The sequence below is a fragment of the Convolutriloba macropyga genome, chromosome 9, assembly GCF_964194025.1.
Source record: "Convolutriloba macropyga chromosome 9, txConMacr16.3, whole genome shotgun sequence".
NCBI classification, from domain to species: Eukaryota; Metazoa; Xenacoelomorpha; order Acoela; family Convolutidae; genus Convolutriloba; species Convolutriloba macropyga.
Window position 1 is genome coordinate 52935188 of NC_134476.1, and position 22681 is coordinate 52957868.

Here is a 22681-nt window from a genome sequence, read left to right on the forward strand (position 1 = left end):
AAAAACATTTAAAAACTGATTAAGTTATTTCAGTTAAGAGTGCCTAGCCTAGCTTTCAAGTGTTGTTTCAGAGTAGCAGCGCCTTTAAAAGATTTGATCAGGGAAACTACAGCAAGAAACAGAAAAACGAAATCCGCAAAATTAGAAAAAAAACAAACAGCAGTTTACTCAATATTAACAAAGTTTACTCGATTTTCTTTAACATAACAATTCGAAATTACTATCTATCAACATAAAAGACAACTGTTAGAACAACTAATTTTAACCACATAACTCCCCAAATGCTCTCCAAAAAAAGAATACAAAAACTGCTAAAAAGCTTAAAACAAGGCAAGAAGGTTAAAATATCTGAAAATCGAATCACAAAGTTTAACATTTGCTTTATATGGTCAAAAGGGGCTGTCAAAACCACTACTTAAGTTATAGATAACTGAGAGCAACCACTGACTGAAAATGTTAGAGTTAAAACAAAAAAACTGCTTTCAAAAAGCCGCGCGTGACCAAAGAAGTTGCATTCACTTAGCGAAAACCGTTCCGCACCAACTTTTCTCGCTTTCTCTCAAAAACGCGGCTTTAAAAGAAAAACCACTCTTTTCTCTTTCAGATTTCTTCAGCATTTCGGCCTAAACACTCACTTCCCGTTAAATACACAAAAATTACCAATAAAAAAGACGCTCCCCCAACAGTCCTCTACGAGTCGTAAAAACAAAAAACAGGGCCGCAATAATAGCCGGCTGAGAAGACAATAATAAGAAACAAAAATTACATTAATACAAAATGCTCAATACTTCGGAATTTGTTCAGATGTTAAGTCCATTGATACAATACTCGTCCTAACGCATGTCAGCAAATCATTTGATTGTGGCTGGCTCATGCGTGGCGCCGGTGGCTTCAAATGAATCGAACTTCTACAGTGAATTGGCCATTCGACCATAATCGAGCATGGCGAAATATTTGCGAGCAATTCAGGTAAAATTTTTTGACTACTTAACTACGTAGACAACTCAAAATATGGATGAAGACTACAGATATTCTCACTAGAGTAAAAAATGATCCCCAGTTACAAACTGTATTTCGCATATTTACAACCAAAGCCATACGAGGTGAGAGGTAAAATACACATTAAGATATAACTCTTAAACCACATAATATATCTGAATTCAATGGAATTTGCAGCAAAATACAATATAATTTATGTATAACATTTTACACATTTTTTCCATAGTTGGTTTGCGATTGATAGACCGCCTCCAAATGCATCCGATCTTTTTGCAATAATAAGTTACATCACTTTCACTTGTTTCACATTTATGGATTGAATTGCTACCTTTCATTTTTTTAAATATTGATAATATAGCGAAAGCAACAAAAACATTGCTAAAATGTCAGCCTCATTAGTTCATGATTGCTGAAGTTGAAGCCATCTTACAATTAAATGCCGCAAAACGATCTGTGGGTGAGACTTGATAGCAATCGAATTGGAAGGAGCCATTGTTGCCTTTCGACTGTTTTAAAAACCATGAACAGTTCACAAAAACATGGAAATATTGTAGCATTGTGTTGATGTTAATTAGAATTATAGCACACTTTCTCATTGGTTCAATCTGTTGCCTCAAATTCAATTTTTCAGGCAACTCAATATAATACTCTAAACGTCGTAGTGAGTTAAGTCAATTGTTGAAACTATTTCAAACCTTTTCTCCGTTATGTAACGCCTATAATCTGAAGACCTGTCGGATCCTATCATTAGCCTAATGCTGGTTTTACCAGTGGAAAAATTCCGACCTATAAATTTTTAATTCAACACTTCTCGGCGAAATATTAAGCAAGAGAAAAGGTTCCATAGAGCCAGAATGGAAACTAGGCTGGAGGAGGGGCGTTGGTGCTATTTCTGCCCACTTTTTGGGACAGATTGATCTTGTCTCCTAGGGAGAGTGCCATCCCCTGGCTCTTGGCCCTCAGTCTGATATGTCCAGTCACTGGTGCATCTGGAGACAGCTTCTCAATTGATAAATTCGCCAGAGCATCTTCGCCGAAAATGGACCTGAACAACAAGTCAATTTAACTTCACACTACCAAGGTTAACTGCGTTCGGGATCTGGCTTGAAAGATCAGAGAACCTTTCAGTACGACGTAGTGCCTTTCATGTAAAGCTCTGCAAATCTGTGTAAAGAAATTCTGTTCCGCAAAAAATCAAATTCAGTCTCGCAAATATACACATGTGACATTAAGTTGTCACAATTTTCGCATTAATTTTTTCTGGTCCCACCTTGCGTGCAGATTGGCCGCCATGAATCCACAGTCACCAGACAGAGCCTTCTCAGGGGTGAGACACTTGAGGTTGGTAGTAGAGCACAGATGCTTCAGGTACTCACGCAGATCAGTGATACTCGTGTTCACTGACACCTGAAACAGATTTAAAAAACACTTGATTCTAGTAAAACTAACACTATCCTTAAAATAAAATTTCAAGATACGTAATTAAGAAAATCTTGGTGAAAAACACAAAAAAAAGCTCGCTAAGGTTTTGAAAGCTCCAATTAACTCCAACTGAAATCCTTCATCAGTCTCTTTCAAAAGAGATGTAGAAATTTAACCATAAAGTGGGATCTTTTTTCTGTATGAACGTCCCTTTGCTATTGCTTAAGAATTAAAATCAACTAGTATCTAAATACAAATTCAGTTTCCAGGTGTGTGAAATTAACATCGACAATCAAATGATTGACGTCGCACGATCTACTCTCGAGGGCGCTCAATTCTTTTGTAGACTGCTTCAGCACTACGGCTACCACTACAGAGCATTAAATAATGTTATTCGAGCTTAATTTATACTTCAGATTTTCATCTCAAAAACAAATAAAAAAGACTAGATGCTTAGGAATAGGCATTGAAAACTAATCAGAACAAAAACTACTCAACAAAACTAGAAAAGAAACATGCAGACTACCAGAAAAAACCGCAATTGCTTTGTAGATCTACAGTCTCAAAAAGATAGTAAAAAAATAAAAAAATAAACTTCTTTCATTAATGCAACGATGTTATAATTTGATTAAGAATCTGTTCAACTCATTGCTGCTTTTATTAGCTGCTCTCAAATAACCTTCAATTAGAGTGAAACACATAAAGAAAATAAAGAAAAGTCAATTCCAGAATGAGGAATTTATTTTTAAGAGTGAGGTAGGTCATTTTTGACCAAAAACTCAATCACGCAAATGAACAAAAACTCACTCCACTAAGATTGAAAAATGACGTAACGAACGCTCTCACGAATGAATAAAAAGCAGATTTGAAAATAATGTGACGTTTTGTGGTCATAACAAAAATCTGACGAAATAGAAAAATATAGCAGGACAAGTCATGAAGCAATTCTAAGAATTTTTCATTAACTAAACTAAACATTAGACCTAAAATGGACAACAAATGGACTGAAAAAAAATATTTAGAAAGAATCCGACCAAAATAAACCGGAAAAACAGTAAACATCACAGTCAAATGGCCGCATGTGAACAAACTACAATTGAGAAAGCGAATTTCTGATCAAACACCGTTTTTTCACTCTGCTTTATAATTAGAGTGGAAAATATTTAAGCCGCAAAACCACCTGCTTTCTCTATCCACTTCCTGTTTCGGCGTGACCACAATCATCACGCCAAGTTGACTTCAAAAATCATGAAAGTGTGTGAAAATATTTTAAGAAAAGACAGCGCCACAATAGCCTCAGCGTTCGCTAAAAACCAAGAGAAGGCCAATTTTAGCCTCAGCTATCGCTTTGCGGCTATTAAAAACGATCAACAAAAAGCGAATCAGAAAAACTGGCAGGACCCGCTGCAAAACCACTTGCTTTTTCATTCCGCTTCCTGTTTTGGCAGGACCAAAACCATCACAACATTTTGACTTCAAAAACAAACAACCGACTAACGTCGCGCGAATTGCTCTCAAACGACCGACGAGCAGTCGTCTTACGGGGCCCTTACGGCCTGAACGATCTGCAGGGGCGGGATTGGAGGGGGTAAGTGAGAGGTGGGCTGATGTAGGGTGAGGGGTTTTAGGGGGTGGGGGTAGTCAACATCTAAGAACCGCCCTTCACACCATAGGTACAAGTTTCAGTGAATTGCATACTTGGACACTAGTGAACTGAAAGGCTCTAAGAGAACTTAATGCCCACTGGGAGCTACCTGTTTATCCCGTTTTTGAGGACGAAAAGTCAAATTGGTCGGAACAAGAATCGGTCAAGCAAAAAACCGCAAAAAGACCAACAACATAATTGCTACAAACTTAGCTTGAGAGCAATTAAAATAGAGTGAACAATCTTAAATAAAGACAGCACCCCCAATACAATTCAAAGTCTTTGGATTGTAAAAAGCAAGAGACGGCCAAAAATAGCCCCAGCTATCGCTTTGGGGTTATAAAGAAAAAAGTTGCCAAATTTCGGCGCAACATGAAAAATGAATGCCTAAAAGTCAACAATTCGTTCAAACGCCGTTGCCTCTGTCAATTAAAAATTAGCGTGAACACATTGCACGCTTTAAAACTACTCTCTCCTTCGTTCTTTTACTACTTCGGTGTTACACCATACACTCAATACAGCTCAAAATCTTTGACGTAAATATCAAGACCATAGCAATACGCTCAGCTTGCAGCTTCAGGGATAGAGATCCGAACGGGAATACGTAGGAGGACGATTTCTCTGAGGAAACAAAGAACAAAGAAAACTTTCCCTCTATATGAGTAATGCGACAGACACACGCTCGAAAGCTTTCAAAAAATGAACAACAGCTACAAGTCACCAGTCTAGAACGAAAGAAAATTGAAAAAAACTTTGTTTACTTGTGTACTCAAATGTTTGCATCACATATGTTGTTCTTCTGTCTGGTGCCACTTATGAATCACAGATCTCGAAAACTGCCAGAACGGGAGAAGGTTGACCGAGAGGATCAAGTTTAAAGATTAGGAAACCATCGATCACGCCATGCAATTGTCTCCTCAAAACCATTTTGTTAAGAGACTGGTAAGGTCTCTCAACTTTCATTCTTAGAGACTGATAAAGCGAAAGGCGCTAGGAGAACTTAATACCCTCTGAAAGTTACCTGTTTATCCCATTTTTGAGGAAGAAAAGTCAAATGGCTCATACGAAAAGTCGGTCAAGCATAAAAAAGACCGAAGGACTGATATAACTTTACAAACTTCATTTGAGAGCATTCAAAAACATAGCTGGCAGATTGCCAGAAAATAGCCGCAATAGATTCGTAGATCGGCAGTCTAAAAAAAAACAGTAAAAAAGACAGACCAAAAAAATTCGTCTTTTCATTGAGGGCTGATCTGTTATATTTTTATGAAAAATCTGTATAAGTCATTGCTGCCTCTATTAGCTGATCTCAAATAACCTTCATTTAGAGTGACACACACCCATTTGACCTTATCTCTTTGAATTAAAGTAAATAAAAGTCATTTCAAAGTGAGGAAGTCATTTTTGAGAGTGAGGTAAGTCAAGTGTGACCAAAAATTTAATCACGCGCATGAACAAAAAACTCGCTCCACTAAGAGCGAAAAATGACGTCACACATGCAATTCAGTTGAAATTGCATGAACGAATGAACAAAAATTGGCCGTGACGTCATATGGTCATATGACGACGAAATAAAAAAAACATAGCAGGACAAGTCCTGACGTACAATTCAATTCAAAGAATTTTCATTGACTAAACAGACAAACTAGACTTAGAATGGACTATGAGTGAATTGAGAAAACCATTTTAAAAAAATCTGATCAAAAAATTTAAAAAAACAAAAAATCAATGTCAAAATGCCGCATGTGAACAAAAAAATCACTAGCGAGAAATGAAAATTTAATTCAAACAAAAAACTAGGCCTAGAATGAGCTGTGAATTGATTGGGAAAACCATTTAGAAAAAAATCCGATCCAAACAATCGAAAAAACAGTAAAAATCAGTGAAATTGCCGCATGTGAACAAAAAACCACTACCGAGAAACCAAATTTTTGTTCAAACACCATTTTCGCTCTACTTTAAAATCAGAGCGAAAAAAATTCACGCCGCAATACCACTCGCTTTTTCGCTCCATTTCCTGTTTCGGCGTGACCAAAATCACTACTCCAATTTGACTTCAAAAATCATGAAAATGTGTGAACAGATCTTAAAAAGACAGCGCCCCAATACAATTCAAATTCTTTGAATTGTAAAAACCAAGAGAAGGCCAATAATAGCCCCAGCTATCGCTGAGCAGCTATTAATAAACGAATATAAGAGAAAAACGAATTACCTAATAATAACGCCAAGAATCTAACATCCAAAATTTTAAAAAAAAATGATACATTTCTACAACGCTCGGAAAGGTTTTTCGCTAGCAATATCTTTCATGTATTCTGCGTGCTCTGGAAGCTTAAAACCGTAGTACACTCAAAGGGTGAAAAAATTGAACAAGTCATACCGAGTTGCTCGGCTGGTCCAATTTTCAGCTAGCTAAACGAGGTTGGAAAATCAGTATCCGGTAGTTCAAGTTTCTTTCAACGTCAAATATACGAGGTTTGAAAATCGAGACTATGGTTTGAAAACGACGCTAGCTAAAGGATGTTAAATAAATCAGGATCTCGTAGTTCAAGTTTTCTGCAACGTCAACGTTTCCTTCAACGTCGAGGTAGGATCTGGCTATCTTGAACTGCTTATGGAAGATATTTATTTGTATTTTTCAAATGCAAAAAATGAAAACTTGCTCAACGCATTTCACTCCACAAACTAGAGAGGAATCCTTGTTTCAATCAATTTCAACCAATGAGAGGCGAGAAAAACGCAAGTGGTCTTTCCAAATAAGTTGGGAGCAACTTCGTATTCCAATCTCAACCAATGAGAGGGGAGAATATATAAAGCAACTTGGTCGAGATATTGGCGTGGACACAACGTTTTCCTGCCTCATAAAACTCCCAATAGTTTTGAAGTTTAATGTTTTTAAAACGTAAAGCTCGGTTCATTTTACAGTTCTAATGATACTTCGATCATCAGTCACAAAAAAAGACTTCATCGCTCGCTAAACATTAAAAGCACGTTCAGGGTTAATGCCTAATAATTAGAATTAATTTTTCAACGGATAAAGAGTAAACATTCAGAAACGGATACCAACCTTATTTTCCCATTCGAACTCCTGCCACATCTTGCGGAATTCCACATCAGTACAGCTAGCAGGTACAATGTAGTCCATTACATCAATGTGGATGTCATTCAATACCACCACACTGTGGGTGTTGTTCACATCATACACTATGTTGCCGAATATGATGCCATTCTCAGTTGAGGTCACTTTCACACTCGCTTTGATGTTGCAGAAGTCCAGAGGGGCAATATTCACAGCAGTTGGTTTCTCAACCAGCTTCAGGTCACCAAGAGTTGCCACCTTAGAAAGAACAACACTATTGTCAATGCATATTTGCTTTCCAACTAGGTTCTCTCCACAAACTAATGATTGATAGATATAGCTGTTGCCAGATATACTAAAAAAAATTGGATTTTCTTCAGAAAGACGATCGATGCCAATGGTTGTCATGAAAGTCGCAATCATTTTGTAAGTGAAACAATTCATGTGTCCATTCAGCTTGAATTACTCTTATCAATTTATTGAAAATAAAATTTTGATAGCCGCATTTTAAATGCCTAATTTTAAAATCACGTATTTAGAAACATCTCACCTCAACAATGAGATTCTGAAGAGTATCTGAAGTCTGATTCACGACCAAAATATCCAACACGATGTCAAATTGGTTGACATTTACATAGGCCTCAGCATATATAGGATCCGAGAAACCAGTCAATTGTGTTACTTTGTTCAGTTTAGTACTCGAGAAGTCAACTTTATCTTTCTTCCCGGAGGATCCAACAGCTTGAAGAAGAGATGCCTCGAAAATATTCTCTTTGTTCGACATATCAGCTCTGTTGAGTAATTGGCCGAAGTTAATAGCATCGTCAGTTTCCACCGAAACCGTTTTCTTATCTAGAGCTGCAATTTCATTTGCTTCTTGTTGTTGCAATGTGGCCAACATAAGTTGCAAACTAGATCGACAATTCTCGCCAAAAATAGCCGACATCATTTGAGACGGTTCAGATAGAACTTTCAGACACACCGCAATTCGATCGACGTCATCATCGGAAATTGCCTTTTTAGGAAGAGAAGATTTTCCGAAGTGAAGAATAGTTGTCAATGTCAACATGCACTCAGCAACGAATCGGTGTTGTTTCCTTGGATCAGGAACCAGTGAAATGTACTTCAGAGCCATTTTGGTCAAGCATGTCGCTAAGGATGCTCCCACGAAGAAGTTGCCTTCAAACAGTAAATGCCGCAATGGAGGACGCTCAGGTTCCTTCTTAGATCCACTTTGTGACGACGTGTAAGCGCTTTGGGAAGCATACGTTCCCATGTCTGTTACACGCTTTTGAGCGTAGCTCGACTCCTCGTCCTCATTGTGAGCTCCGCTTTCATTTTCATCTTTTCTCAACTCAGTTTCAAGAATTGGGATATCACCCAGTGATCTCGAGATAGCATGCATTGAACCCTGTATCTCCTCGGTTGTCGAGCAGTACTCACCAAGGATCCACACAGCCGATCGGAATATGTTTGCATTGCGAACAGTGTTGAACTCAGAAAGCAATTTCTGTACGAGATTGTTCTTCAAGTTCGGGAATCTCTGCACTGCTTCCCGGACGTATACCAGAACATCTTGAGCAGCTGCTTCGTTTTCGTCACCAATCAAGTCGAGCAACAGTGGCATTATAATTGGGTTAATATCTGGGAACTTAATTCCGCATTGATGCAACGTGCGAACCAACAGTTGTCTGTACTTTCCTACGTCATCCTGCACCGCAGAACCGGCACTTGCAAGCGTCTTTTGTACTTCTTTCTTCAGAACCAAAACCAATTCCTCGACATTTCTGGAAGACACCAGATCCAATGCCAACGAGAGCGTTTTTCTTCTCACTTCCAAATCAGGAGCAGATAGAACGCGTAGAATATCCATAACCAATTCTTGAAGAATTCTCTCGTGATTTGGATCGTCCTTCAAGTCAATTAGTCTGTCAAGGACAATCAGCTTGACATTGTTGTCACTCTCTTTAACAATCAGTTCTATGTAGCAAGAGGCTGCGGCCTTCACAGCAGTTGGAGCGCCCGAGAGTGTGACAAGAGTTCCCGCGGCTTCATATCGCACAGCCGCGCTCGTTGAATTCAAAAGATTATATATGCATCGAATGAACCTAGCTCGCTCCGCCGGATTACTAAAGCACACTTTGTAAATCAACTCGACTATTACAAGCTGTAATATGTCCCCAAAGCTGCTCACTTGGTCAATACAAGAATCCAAATAGTTCAACGCTTTGTCAGTGTCAGTTTGAATCAGCATGATGAAGGCATTCCTCTTGCACGACAAATCCTGTTCGCCCTCCAAATAACTGAATATCAAATCTGGAGCATCTTGAATCAGAAAGTCGAAATTCTTGTAAATTGTAAAGATAGCAAGCACAGCATTTCGTCGAACATAGGAGTGTCTATGCTCAAGGCAAGCCCTGATGGCCGGCATAAGAGGTTCCAGCAATTCCGGCTCCTTCAACTTGCACAGAAACCTGAGAACAGATCCTCTTATGTATTCGTTAGGGTGATTCAAATCTTTTCTGTACGCATCGCAAACCAAGATGAACTCGGGTAACAACTTTCCATCAGATGAAGTTTTGGGTACAATCTCAAAGAAGATGAGCAGCAGTTTCTTGACCTGATGATCTTGGCAAGGTAACGCAAATCTAATGATAGTCATCAGCAGACTTGGGAACTTTTCGCCGTTGAGCATTAATCGCATAACTTTCTTTAAAGCCTCTGCCTTCTTTTTAGGGTCTTGGTTTTCAAGCTCCTCTTTCAGAGTCATTTCGCTCACGGTTTCCCCAGAGGCAGGAGCAATGAGAGTATAACACACTTGATCAGTGGAGGTCATTCTGTCTGAAAATTCAAAACAACAAAGGTGAATAAGGCTGAAGATTTCAAAGAGCATTTGATTTTTTCCGTTTCTGACCCGCCCCCTTACATAAAATGAGCCATTACATAGTTATTCATTGTAAAACAATGACACGTGGATCTGGGGGCTGCTCATATGCCTGCGACTGCCAAACGTGTCGGAACTCTTGGATCCTATTGTCCGAATAAGGCGAGATCCCTCGCGCTTGCTGGGAATCCTCAACAACAACAACTCACTAAATTGGAGGGGGGAACGGAGAAGATCCCAGTACTTTTGCTGTTCCTACATCTTTACGTTTTGTTAGCTTTTTTCAGGGGCATCTCAGATTAATATATGTGATATTAATTGAAAGCTCTCTTCGGCTAGAATTTCACTGCAGAAAGTGACTTTTCAAAAATTTTAATCTAATTCAAAATTAGTTGACAATTCGAACATTCCAGATAATTAACAGATACCTAACTGCATTGTAGGCCCATAATACTTGCGTTCTATTAGTCAAATAAACGAATAATTTGATTGTAAAAGAGATTGATCAATAAGCTCAATTAAAGAAAAAACAAACAAAATAAACCAACTAATGTAGGAAGAATTAATTCAGGGGCTGCAGCCCAGATAAAATTTTCCTTAAGGGTGCAAAAAAGTTCACTTCGCCTGGAGGGGACTTGGTTGCATAATGCTACGAAGAAAGCCTTCTGAGGAACGGCCTGAGGCGTAGGGTGCAACCTTGGTCAGTACCTCTACGTGGGGCCCCCTGGGTAACTACCGTTAGCTCAGTTAGTGGAAGTTAGCTAAGCGGACAGACTGGGGATTGAGTCCTGAACAAGCCATCTATGGACTTAAATAAATTCGTTCAAAAGAATTCCTTGCCAATCCGATACTCATCAGCGCAGGCAAGAGCCCTAGATGAAGGATTTGAGGCAGAGCTTGGAATAGCGCCCTTGAAAGAAGGGAGCAAAAGTAGTTGTCGGCGGGACACTGTGAACACAAGTGGCTCTTGTAGTCATGTCTCGCCGACTTCAACTGTTGGAAATGTCTCCAATGAGCGAAAGATGGTCAAAGTTAACTGATTCCAAAGTCAACAAAGTAACGAAAGTGAAATCGAGATTAGTAGATGAAGTTTTGATCATTTAGTAGCGAATTGGCTGGATTCCAATTAAAGTCTCTTGCGAACTCTAATCGAGCAGAAACCCTTGTTAGTAGGCAACGAACGCAGGTTTAGTATGGTTGAAATGTGCGGGAGCTTGATATGACTGCTACACTGTATTCACTGAAAGTTGTGGAAGAGATAACGCTGTGTGATCTCTGCACACAATTATTATCTGAAAAGAAAGTCTTCTCGTACGAAATACTGTGTATGGTCCAGACAAGAAAGATGTAGTGGTAATCACAGAGATAACATCACAGAGTAGTGTTGCAACTGTGATCGGAGAGCTAAGATAAAGAGTGACTTCACTACATAGTCCAGACAACTCATGCTCTGCTATGTCCCCAAACATGGTTTTAAGGAGACTTGAGGCTCACGGGACGCAACTCCTCAAGGAGCTAGACCCCAGATGGTCTTCGCACCGATGATCTGCTCTTCATGGCTTGGAATTCATTCCTCTAAAGGTCTGATGACTAAATACCTGAGACTCCGGCCAAAGGGGCGCTGCCCCACGCCGGGATTCGAACCATTGCCCTTCCGCTCACTGACCCGAAGAACTGCCCACTAGGCTATCAGTCCCTCCTCCTTGCTATTCTGCAATCAATTTTATTTTAGCAACAAGCTGTCCTTCAGAGTGGGAGCAATAGAGATAACACAAAAATGAAGAACGAAAGCGTGAAAAAGTCACCAGAGAAGTCAAAGAATGTTCTAGAAGAAAAGCGCAAAAAGGTCAAGCAAAAAATTTACATAAAAGACCAAAACGTTTACAATAATTGCCATGAATTTCGCTCAAGGTAAATTAATCGCCGTTTTTGCAATTATTTGCATCAACAGGTGAACAGGTTAGCCAGTTTAGGAATACTAAAATGAGCAACCACATTTTCAGAAAAATTCGCTTTTTGCTCTAACTAATCTTTTTTAAACACCCGAATATCCTATTTTTTTCCGTCAACGACATGCGTCGGTCTGAATATTTCGATACCAATTCCCTTCACCGCATATCCTCGCACGTAATGAGACTCGGCCTTTTTACAGCAATATGGGGAATTTAAATTGTTGAAAACTTATCACGGTTGGTGCGTTGGTCAGTCACTCACCCTTTCGTGTTTTCTGAATATTTAATCAAAATGCTACCCAAGCGACGAGTCAAACTTTTGGTTCTCCAAATTTCTGGCGTTTACATATCAATTCGACTAATTTGATCAACATACGAAGCCCAGAGACAACATTCAATCTCATTGACCATGACTTTTAAACCATTCGCAAAATATTATTTCGTGTTTTTCCAAATAATCGACCAAATAAATGGCCATTCCATGCTGACGGCTACTGATTATCTAAACAAACAATTTCATTGGTGTTTTTGTACCGTTTTCGAAGATTTTCTTTGTTTTTTGGCAATAATGTTAATTTTACTTAGAGACAGATTTGAAAAACCTCTTCAGAATGAAAAAGTTCTTCAAAATGAAAAATGTCTTGCATGCTTTGGTATTGTTCATTGTTAGTTTTTTCACATGATACCAAGTAGGGTCTCAAACACTAACGAAGTACAAATTTAGAGACGGGCTTTGCATTAGATATAACATCGAAGCCAAAAATACGCCCATTAATTGTCCATGTGGTGAAAAGTTCACGCTATCACATGCTCTCCACTGTGTGAAGTATGGGAATATACACATGAGACACAACAAGTTCCGAGACATCTTTGCTAAGATCATGCAAGACGTTAGCTATGTCGAGGTTGTTCCAACGCTTCAGTTGCTTCAGGGCGAGTCCTTTATACAAAAAACTACTACCACTGATGAAAACGCGAGACTAGACATTAAAGCGATTGGCCTAAGGGAGTCCAGGTTCAGCCGTTGTTTCTTCGACGTAAAGATCTTTAACCCACTTGCCAAGTCATGCCCGTAAAACTCCGTAGAAGCGTACAAATATCATGATTCGTTGAAGTGCCTCAAGTATGAGCAAGGAATACTTGACATCGAGAAGAGTTACTTTGTTTCGTTCGTGTTTTCCTCCGTCTGCTACGCGCACTATAGAACAACTAACTAGCAAAATTGCTGAAAAGAAAAACGAATCGCACTCGGACGCAATAACGTACATACGCGCGAGAAATAGTTTTTTTCAGCGCAGCCCTATTATACGCTTTAGAGGGTGTCGTGGTGCCGTAGTGCGGAGCGCAGACTAGATTCACAAGAAATTAACATATATGACACAGCTCTTTAAAGAGTTATAACGCCTTGCTTCTGTTTGACGAGGGTATGAGCATGTATTTTTGCTGTAAATTTACATACGATGCTGTGATGTTTCATAGAACGGGCTCGCTGTTCCGTCCATTGGGTGCATCACAACCCAGTTTATAATAGGAGATAAAAAAGAAAGATTTTCTTCTGTGGGCCACTCTTTTTTCACATATTCTGCTTTTGCTTTCAGTGTTGGGCGGCAAATTGTCATTGTCAAATAGTAAAAATAATCTGATTTTGATTTTACTCATGAGAAGATATCCAATTATTCGCACGACAAATGCCCTTAGCAATGCTCCTTTTGCCAATTAACCCGTCTGTTCGAATTATTTTTTATTGCACTTCAACTGTGGGTCCGTAACATCGAGCATATCAAACTCTTATCTCAAGCCGACCCAATTTTTCTCTCTGCCCCAACACAAACTTTTCCAGATACAGGCAGGCTTCATTTGTTGAAGTGTCATTATCACGAGATTTTCACAAAAATGGGTAGTTTAAACGTCAGCTTTCCAGAACAGAGTATCAAGGTTATGTACGTGTATGAAAGATATAAACAAGTCGGCTGAGAGCTTGTTGTTCCCTAATTTCTTCATGTTTAAAAGAGATGTGCTTAATTTCTTTTTCTACTTTAATTCATCGCCATTTAATTCTTGAAAATGCGGACTATATAACACATCAGAAAGTTTTTCCTCGTAAGTAAACAGAAAGTTTCTGTTATATGGTACAGAGAGCAATTGTACGCTTAATTTATTTTGCGCCATTGCTGACACCCCGATCAGTAGGAGATTCGGTTGTTTTCGTTGCCTACAATAGTTCGCTTTTTGAGCCCTTTGCCCAGCAACTGGGGGCTCTTTGTTGGTCGTGAACCACTGCGCTACCTGTCACATCTGTTTCAAAATTTATCAAATCAGACTCAGTCAAATATATGTGTAAAGGTTTTTAAAAACTGCTCAGTGGTTTTTAGGAGTGAAATTTTGAGAGCATATCTTTTGCATCGAGAGCTTATCTTGCGTTTTGCTCTGTAAATAATTTCAGTATTGATATTTTTGATGATTTTGATGATGATTATCGGCGGATGGGGGAGATGAACATTGTATATAAGTTTGCAGCATCTTCAAATCTTGTAACAATGCATTTGAAGAATTCTAGGGAAAAAAGTTGATCGTTGAATCGGAAGGAGTCAACTTAAGTAAACGAATTGTTTCCCTTTGCACCAAAATAGCTTTGGAACCATCAATCATATTAAAAGGAAGCATGTTTGTGCAGCTTAGTAGTAGTAGTAGTAGTAGTAAAAGACTCAATTCCAAAACAGGAGTGAGGTGATCATTTAGTCCAGGCATCAGGAGAAATTAAGAGCGACAATTTTTACAAAAACATTTTACAAAATAAGAACAAGAGATATCAATGTTAAAATGAGTAAGTTTTAAAACTAGAAAAATATGTAATTTAGTACGAAATATGCCCAGCGGCATATCGAATTTAATAACATTTAGCTTTAGCAGTTCATTTGCACATCTGGTGGCCCTGACGAAAAAGTTATCTTCGGAGCAGAACTTCTGCGTTTTAGGCACGCTAAACAATCCAAGAGTCGAAGACCTTGTGTTGAAAGAACTACTTTGTGTTTCACTCTCCACCTCGGCTTGTTACTGATCATTTTCCAAAGCAGGACCATGTCCGACTCAATCTTCTGGTAGCAAACTGGTAAGAAAATCTTTGAAGTTTAGAAACATAATCGCGATCAGAATTAATCCATCTGAAAACTCTTGATTGAAATTTCTCCAGCTTGCGCATATAGCTTATGGAAGGCTGCCATACAGAACAACCATAAAGAAGGATGGAGAGGACGAGGCTTTGATACAATAAAAAGTTTCCTCCTTGCTGATATCGTGAAAGGCACGTTTCGCTTTATGAAATAGAAAATCTTTTTGCATTTAGCTAATTTTGTATCAATATGACGTTGCCAGCTCAAATTAATCGATATGGTGAAGCCAAGGTCTTCAATATAGTCAATATAATCCAGTTCTGTCTCACCAAGTTTTAATACTTGCGAACGGTCAAAATTGAAAGATAATATTTTACATATGGACGGATGAAAATTCAAGCCATTTGAAAATGACCACTGCTGTAAGGCGTTAAGGTCCTGTTGTATAAGTTGTGACTCGCAGCATGTGAAAATTTTCAAATCATCAGCGTACAGAAAATACGATCCATGTGAGATTACATTTGGCATATCATTGATAAATAACAGAAAAAGAAGTGGTCCGATGACACTGCCTTGTGGTACACAAGATGTCACATTACAGAAAGAAGAAAAAGTTTCATTCACTTTGACGCACTGTAAGCGATCAGAAAGATAAGACTCAAAAAGTAACAAAAAACCAGGACAGAAGCCAAGAACTTGAAGCTTAGATAGCAATAAGTGATGAGGAACAGTGTCAAAGGCCTTCCTGATGTCAAAATAAACTGAAAGTGCAGGAGAGCTTATGTCTTGAGATTTATAAACAATATCTAAGTAATCAATCATTTGAGTTACAGTGCTCCTTAATTTCATGAATCCGTGTTGCTGTTTGCAAATTAAAAACTTCACCTTTGGATAAATAAAATCAAACAAAATACGCTCGAATACCAACAAAAGTTTACATAAAATACTTATTGGACGATAGTTCTGAACCAAGTTCAGTGGTCCCGTTTTATGTAAGGGCGTAATATACGATACCTTCCATAACGAAGGCCAGGTGCAATTTTTGGTAACCCAGTAAAAGAGTTGTTGAACTGCTGGAGATAAAATAGTTGCACACTCACGAAGAACGAATGAGGGAATATTATCAGCACCCATAGAGCTCGAATCATCACAGCGCAATAATAAGGTTCTTATCTCTGTTTCTGAAACCGTTACGTTGTCTATACACAACTCTGGCAAAAATTCATAAGATGCTGGAACATCGTATTTAATTTTCGGAGAAAAAACAGAACCAAAGAACGTATTAAAACCATTTGCGATCTCGGAGCTAGAGGACAGAGAAACTCCGCTATAGGACATAACAGAAGGTAAAAACTTACTGAAGCCAAGTGTTCTCAGCAGCCTAAAACAGTGAGAAGAACATGATAGGTTGAATTTTTCAATGAAATTTTGCTTGTCCAGTTCAATCGACTCGTTAAGTGATTTATCAAGTTCTCTTTGTTTTAGTGAGAGCAGAAGTGTCGAGTTTTTTGTAAGCTTACGGAGGTTAGTCTCTTTCTGATTAAGAAGATGCATTGTTTGCGAGGAGAAAAATATTGGCGCATTACGTCGCTTAGCTCTTTTCATCTTAACACTTTGACTAAAACTTTCATGCAGATAAAAATACCAGTGCTCAGGATAGTCTAAAGTCTTGATATTGTTGAAGCTTAAAATTTTGAACAAATCAGAAAGATAAAAGTTGAAAGCTTGCGCATTGAATGACGAGCGTGAAAAACTTGATTTAAATTTAGCATCAATCAGATCGAAGTTACAAGAAAAGAAGGTCGGGTAATGATCGGAAAAAAGTTTGGTTCCAATAGTAACAGGTAATTGATCCACATTAGACAAGATAAGATCCAACGTGTTGTGACCTTTGTGAGTGGGACCGCTAACAAATTGATTCAAATTAAGTTCGTCAAGTAAATCTAAAAATTCAACTTCCTGAGAGTTAATCGATGTAAGTGTTTCCCAATTGATACCGGGAAGATTAAAATCACCGAGCACATAAATATTAACTGTTGTCGTAAGCGAATAGTTGCTTACTAAACATTTGATTTTCGCAAGGTATTCATTTAGGCAATCAGTGAGCAATTCGATGTTGAAATGAAATGGAGATCCGACTGGAGGTTTGTATATCAATATAAAAAACGACGGTATGCTATCTAGAAGACCACACGCAACAGAGAAAGGATATTGTGGTAATTTAACATCAATTATTTGTTTGGATGGAATTAGAAGCAGCAATGAGAACACCTCCTTGTTCCCATTTGCTGCGATCGGAACGTGCCACAACATTGAAATTAGATCCGAGTAATATTTCTGAATCAGAAATGCTTTCAGAGAGCCATGTTTCAGTTAAAAATATTAACGAAATTGATGCTGTTGTCATTATTCGAACCAATTCTTGACGTTTATCCAAGCTGCAAATTGATTGACAATTGAGAAGCAAGCAGTTGGCTTCTGTTAGTCAATCACTGCTCATTTCGACTTCACGCCCTTGATAAAAAAGTTTTAAATTCTTTATCTGAAAGTCTTCTTTATTTTTTCCTTCCCGAAGAAGCAAATGGAAGCGTTTCCCGAGGACATCTTTCTCCTTCTGTCTTTCACTGGATGTCAGAAACTTCTTTATGTATACAGGTTTTACAAAATTTTGCAGGTGGTGACTTCTAGCAAAGCAATTCTGAAGGAAAAGGGGATTGGAGGTTGTGATAAGTATAGGACGGCAGTTTCGCTTTTGTTTGTTCAGGGGATTGACTTTTTTGCCAAGTCGTCTAACACCTGTTACATTGCCGTCGCAAGCTAACCCAATATGCGATATTATGTTTTTGACTTCCATCGAGTCCTTCTCGATTTGCTTCAAGTACGAGTCTTCAGATTCAGTAACACCATTTATAATAAACTGCAGATCAGGATTTTTGTACTGAGCGTTTGAGCGACCTGAACTAATGTCAGCGTAGGATGGTAAGGTGTCATTGACAGCTTTCTTGACGTCATCGTACAAATGACTAGTAACAGACTCTTTAACAGCTTTAGGAATTAGTTCTGCAATTAATGATGTAATCTTGTTACTTAAAGAATCAAATAAGCCATTCAACTTAGCTTCGGTTTTTGAAGAAGTGAAGATGTTGTCATTCTGCTCGACACACGAGTCACAAAGCCACACACAGTTGCGTTTAGCTCCAAGCCATTTAACTTCCTCCTCGGAGAGGTGAGCACAAGTACCGTGAAACCAAAGTTGACAACTTTCGCACCCAATCGCAGAACCGTCATCCTCTTTGACTCCTTTCTTGCATTGGCCGCATTTGACTGATAACTTAGTAGAGTTAAATCTTTGATTCCTTGATGCCATTGTTCAAGCATACATTAATATGAAACTATTTAACTTTGATACTGTTAGATCATAGGGATTTTTTCCGGTTGTGCCCCCTCCAGATTAGTGAGTGTATGACATTTGCACCCCCCGTACCATATTTTTACAAAATGATTTACTATAATATTAAATACTCTGTAGTTGAGGGAAGCATAACGTACTGGGGGGCACAATCGGAAAAGATAAGATCATAGATACAAAGACTGTACTGCTATTTAAACATATGTGCGGCTGCCAGAACCTGATGGCTCATCTATCAAATATTTTTTTCGATTATCTAATTAAATAAAAATGCAAAACCAAACCTTTTAAGGCTTAGCAAATAAAAGAAACTCAACCGTTTGTTGTTGAAAAAGTTTGATCGCATTAAAATGGGCTAAGAAAATTTTCTGAAACTAGCGACTCATAATAATTGCAATCCCCATCTTGAAGGCAAGCAAAAATGGTGGTCTCGGACATCTCTTTTAATCTAATATCAACACTGGAATGACTAGCGTAACTCCAAATTGACGCAAGTTCAATGCAACTTGTGCTAAAAAGTTATTTGATATTAGAATTTTCGGAGAAAACTAAAAATGAATAAACTCACTTCATCCGCATAATGACGCAAATATTAAAAACAGTTGACGTGAAAAATGACGTGAATATTATATACAGTCTGAATATTACAACCAGTTATTAAAGGTTTCAGATGCAAATGATAGAAATTAAAGCATCCGAATAGCAATCAAAATATAACGTATAGTGATTTTGAATCATGATCAGGAAAAAACAAAAACAATTAGGACAACAGCCTCCCTTTTCCTACAATGGTTTCCATAAAAGCTTCCACTGCTGGGCCCCGGCGAATGGATCGTGCGCCACGAAGGCAGAATATGAAGCTACGAAAAAGCTCGAAACCTATTTTTTTCCTTGCGTACGTGATCACGTCCGAATAAGGACCTTCTTTCTATCGCAAATCCTGGAAGCCAACCTATGTATGGCTTTTGATGCTGACGAACCAGTTTTTCCTGTACATAAGATTAACAGGAAGGAGCCTTTCGCGACTTCGGTTATCGTTCGCTCCTATTTCAGCTTTTTGATGGACTCGTGATACTTGCAGAAAACCGGCATGCTAATTGGGCAATTCTTAGCATACGGATTAAATATTTTCACCTCAAAAAGCGTTCTACAGAAAGTTTAATCGAAGAATCTTTTAGCTTTGATATCTAGTTGAGCGTCGTCATTTTTAGTGGTACTTCCATTTGCGAAGAGATCGCCTTGCATAGTCTGAAGGGATGGCTCTGATTCGACAACATTGCAGACCTTATTCGGCACCATATCAAAGGAGTCAGGATTTTTTGTGTCTTGCACGTATAGACACCTTCAGGACTATTTTGGACATGTTGATGGCAATTTGACGGGATCCCATGCAAATCTAAGGGTTATTCTATCTCCAAAGTCTTTATTCGTTAAATCAAAACGATATATTTTCAATGGAAGTGCGTTTTTCCTTTTTCCTAGCCACTTCCTGAAAACAAATCTCCTTTTCATTGATGAGATCTTTGAGCGCCAATGTTTCCACTCGATTTTGTTCCTGCTTTTCTTTTCATAATATTTGAAGGATTTTTCATTTATAAAACTCTGTATCTACAACGCTATAGTTCTGTAACGAAACCGAACATAACCGAACAAAAGTTCCCCATTTCTCTGCCCTGTCTTCAGGTAGAAGACTGCCAAGTCCACCGTTTTTAATAGAAACCGAGAAAACCTTCCTGAATTTGTCATTGTAAGAGGAATGATTCAACATTAGAAGGATAAGTTTTTTGTCAATAATTTTGTCAGTTTCCCTCAGCAGACTGTCTGAATTTGGAGTAGTCTTCGCAAAAGAAGATATTTTATTTTGCATTTCATTTGTCCTTGAGTTTTACACATTCTAAGGGGACACCTAAGTTTGGCGAGTTTTTCAAGCTTGTTAAAAGAGTTAACTGATTTTGCTTTCAGAAAAATGACGCGTTTTTTTCCGAACCCAAAAATTGATGGCCTTCAATAACATCACTCTCCAATCCAGAAAACATTTTGGTTGGCCTGCTGAACAAACTCCGGTTTTTGTAATGAGATAACATTTGATAACATTAAAACGAAAGGCTTCGCAATGTTCATTGATGTTATCCAGCACGATTAGTAGTGATTCAAGACTTTCGCCTAAGTTTCCATCAGCTACCATTTATGAGTCAAATTTTCATCTTCGTTCTTGAAAATGAGAAGGAGTTTAGACACTCCTTACATTGTTCTTGGTTTAGATTTGAACGAACAACAACACTTCTGTACAGCCTTTTTATCCAGATCTCTATTCAAGCTAATAAAAATGTTGCTGGCATCAATCAGAAGGATCAATTCAGTACAAGAAAGCGTCAGTGGAGTGCATGGAGTTCCTGGAGGATCTCGTTCAACGCCCTTTACTGCAATCCTACCTGTAATTTAGCTCAAGACCTAGCCAGTACAAATTACCCCAACTTAGCCAGTACTCAAGACCCAGCCAGAACCCCCGGACAATTTCCGAGTTGGTTTTAATGTTAAGTGTTATAGGAACTCAAGAAAATTAGTGGTTTGGTGGCTGAATACAAGTATGGTCACTGTTTTTCAGAGTTCGATTGAAGAGGATTTGTACGATGTCAAATTTCGTCTCTTTTTCATTTTATCAAAACCTGATGAGCCAGGGCTGCCGTTTGTTTTCATTGAGGAGCGTTTTATCTAAGAGGCATCAATTTTTTGACAAATAAAATGATGGTACTGGAAATCCCGATATTCCATATTGAATACTACGTAATGTGGATCAACATTCTGACTACTAGTGTGCTTTTTTAGAAGATTGAGTACGGTGCAATTTCTTTCCTTGATAATCACTTTATTGGATGTTGATACCGACCTTTGCATGATCTGAAAGACATCTTACAGCATTCCAAAAATTACCAGACTCCATTTGTATGCCCAAATCTTACCTTGATCCCTTTCTAGTTTCCTACTTAATTTGCATAACGCTCTCGAAGTGCCTTTGCCTCAACGAACAGGTAGTCGAATTTGCAATTGATCCACAGATTGAGCGTTTTAGACAAGGTTTTTATTATTGGAGCAATTTTGGATTTTGCGAGAAGTAACTAAAAACATTTAGTTTGCGTCCCATTTTTAAGCGGTTTAGTGAAGATGAATAGCTACTATTCGTAACATCAAAAATTAGCAAACAGAGTTTATTTTGCTGACGGTTAAAAAGGGTTGGTTTCGAGTGAACAATTTATTGTAGATTTTCCCTAGAGTGTCTATTTGGTTGTCTTGGAAAGTTTTTGAGAAGACGCATAGTTCCGGGGTGGCCTTGCTTCAGGAGGTTGGATTTTGGTTGTTTTCTGAGGGTCAGTTTCTGCATTTTTACAGCAGTGTCTGCAAATGATGTTTGAATAGTGATCGTTTTTAGTTGACAGGCTACTAGATTTGATATGCATATATATACCGGAATTGTAGCACCAAATTCAATCTCCTTGGAGGTGAATGGAAGAATTAGAGAAATGGGTTTGAGTATCTGACATTAAAAAACAGAGGCTATTCACGAGGTATAGATTATTGATAAAGATATTTAAAACTATGCAAATTAATCATTTTAAAAGAACTTCATACTATGCGTGTGCACGGTAAAAAGTTGTAACCGTACAAAGATAATGAAAGCATTGCGGCAGAGAGAAAAATTCCAAAAAAAATTATTGAAATCTTTAGATAAACTGTATAAAACTAAAGAGAACGGTGTAGAGCCCATTTCATTTACTACTTTCTCTTGTTAACAATTCAATTTTTTGATGTGACAATTTTTCAGAAAAAAACGACAAAAGCGTTTGGAATTTATAGCAGATCAGGGGCAACCAAGATAGCTTGATGGCATTCAATTAAGTGGGATCAAGAGTTCTGGTGACCGTTGATTCCTTCAACAATGCCAACTGACCTCAAATTTAGGGGAAGATACTGATTGACTACATTGAAGACGTCTATTAGGTTAGCTCTACGAAAGGAGTGGATGGTTGCTCCGACTTCGCTGTTTGCAATGTGCTTCTTCAGAGATTCACCAATTACCAAATTTTGTGCAGTCCAGTGAAGGATCTGTGCCGCAAATTTTCTCATCACCTGCAAAAATATGAAGCTGTATCGTTTGGTTCATGCATATACCATCAGCTTCATTT

At 38.3% G+C, this 22681-nt stretch overlaps 2 protein-coding genes across 3 annotated transcripts in view; both read right to left on the bottom strand.

Annotated features, from left to right (window-relative positions):
• LOC142345455 (uncharacterized) overlaps nt 1–22681 on the bottom strand; it is a 41176-nt gene that overhangs the window by 18122 nt on the left and 373 nt on the right. The window lies entirely within an intron of this gene.
• On the bottom strand, nt 1056–9982 carry LOC142345844 (coatomer subunit beta-like). The gene is made up of 4 exons (XM_075398251.1): nt 7696–9982; nt 7134–7403; nt 2270–2406; nt 1056–2044 (listed from the first exon to the last, which is right to left on the bottom strand). Exons 1-4 carry the CDS (start codon nt 9979–9981, stop codon nt 1861–1863), a joined length of 2877 nt encoding a protein of 958 aa, XP_075254366.1. The 5' UTR covers nt 9982; the 3' UTR covers nt 1056–1860.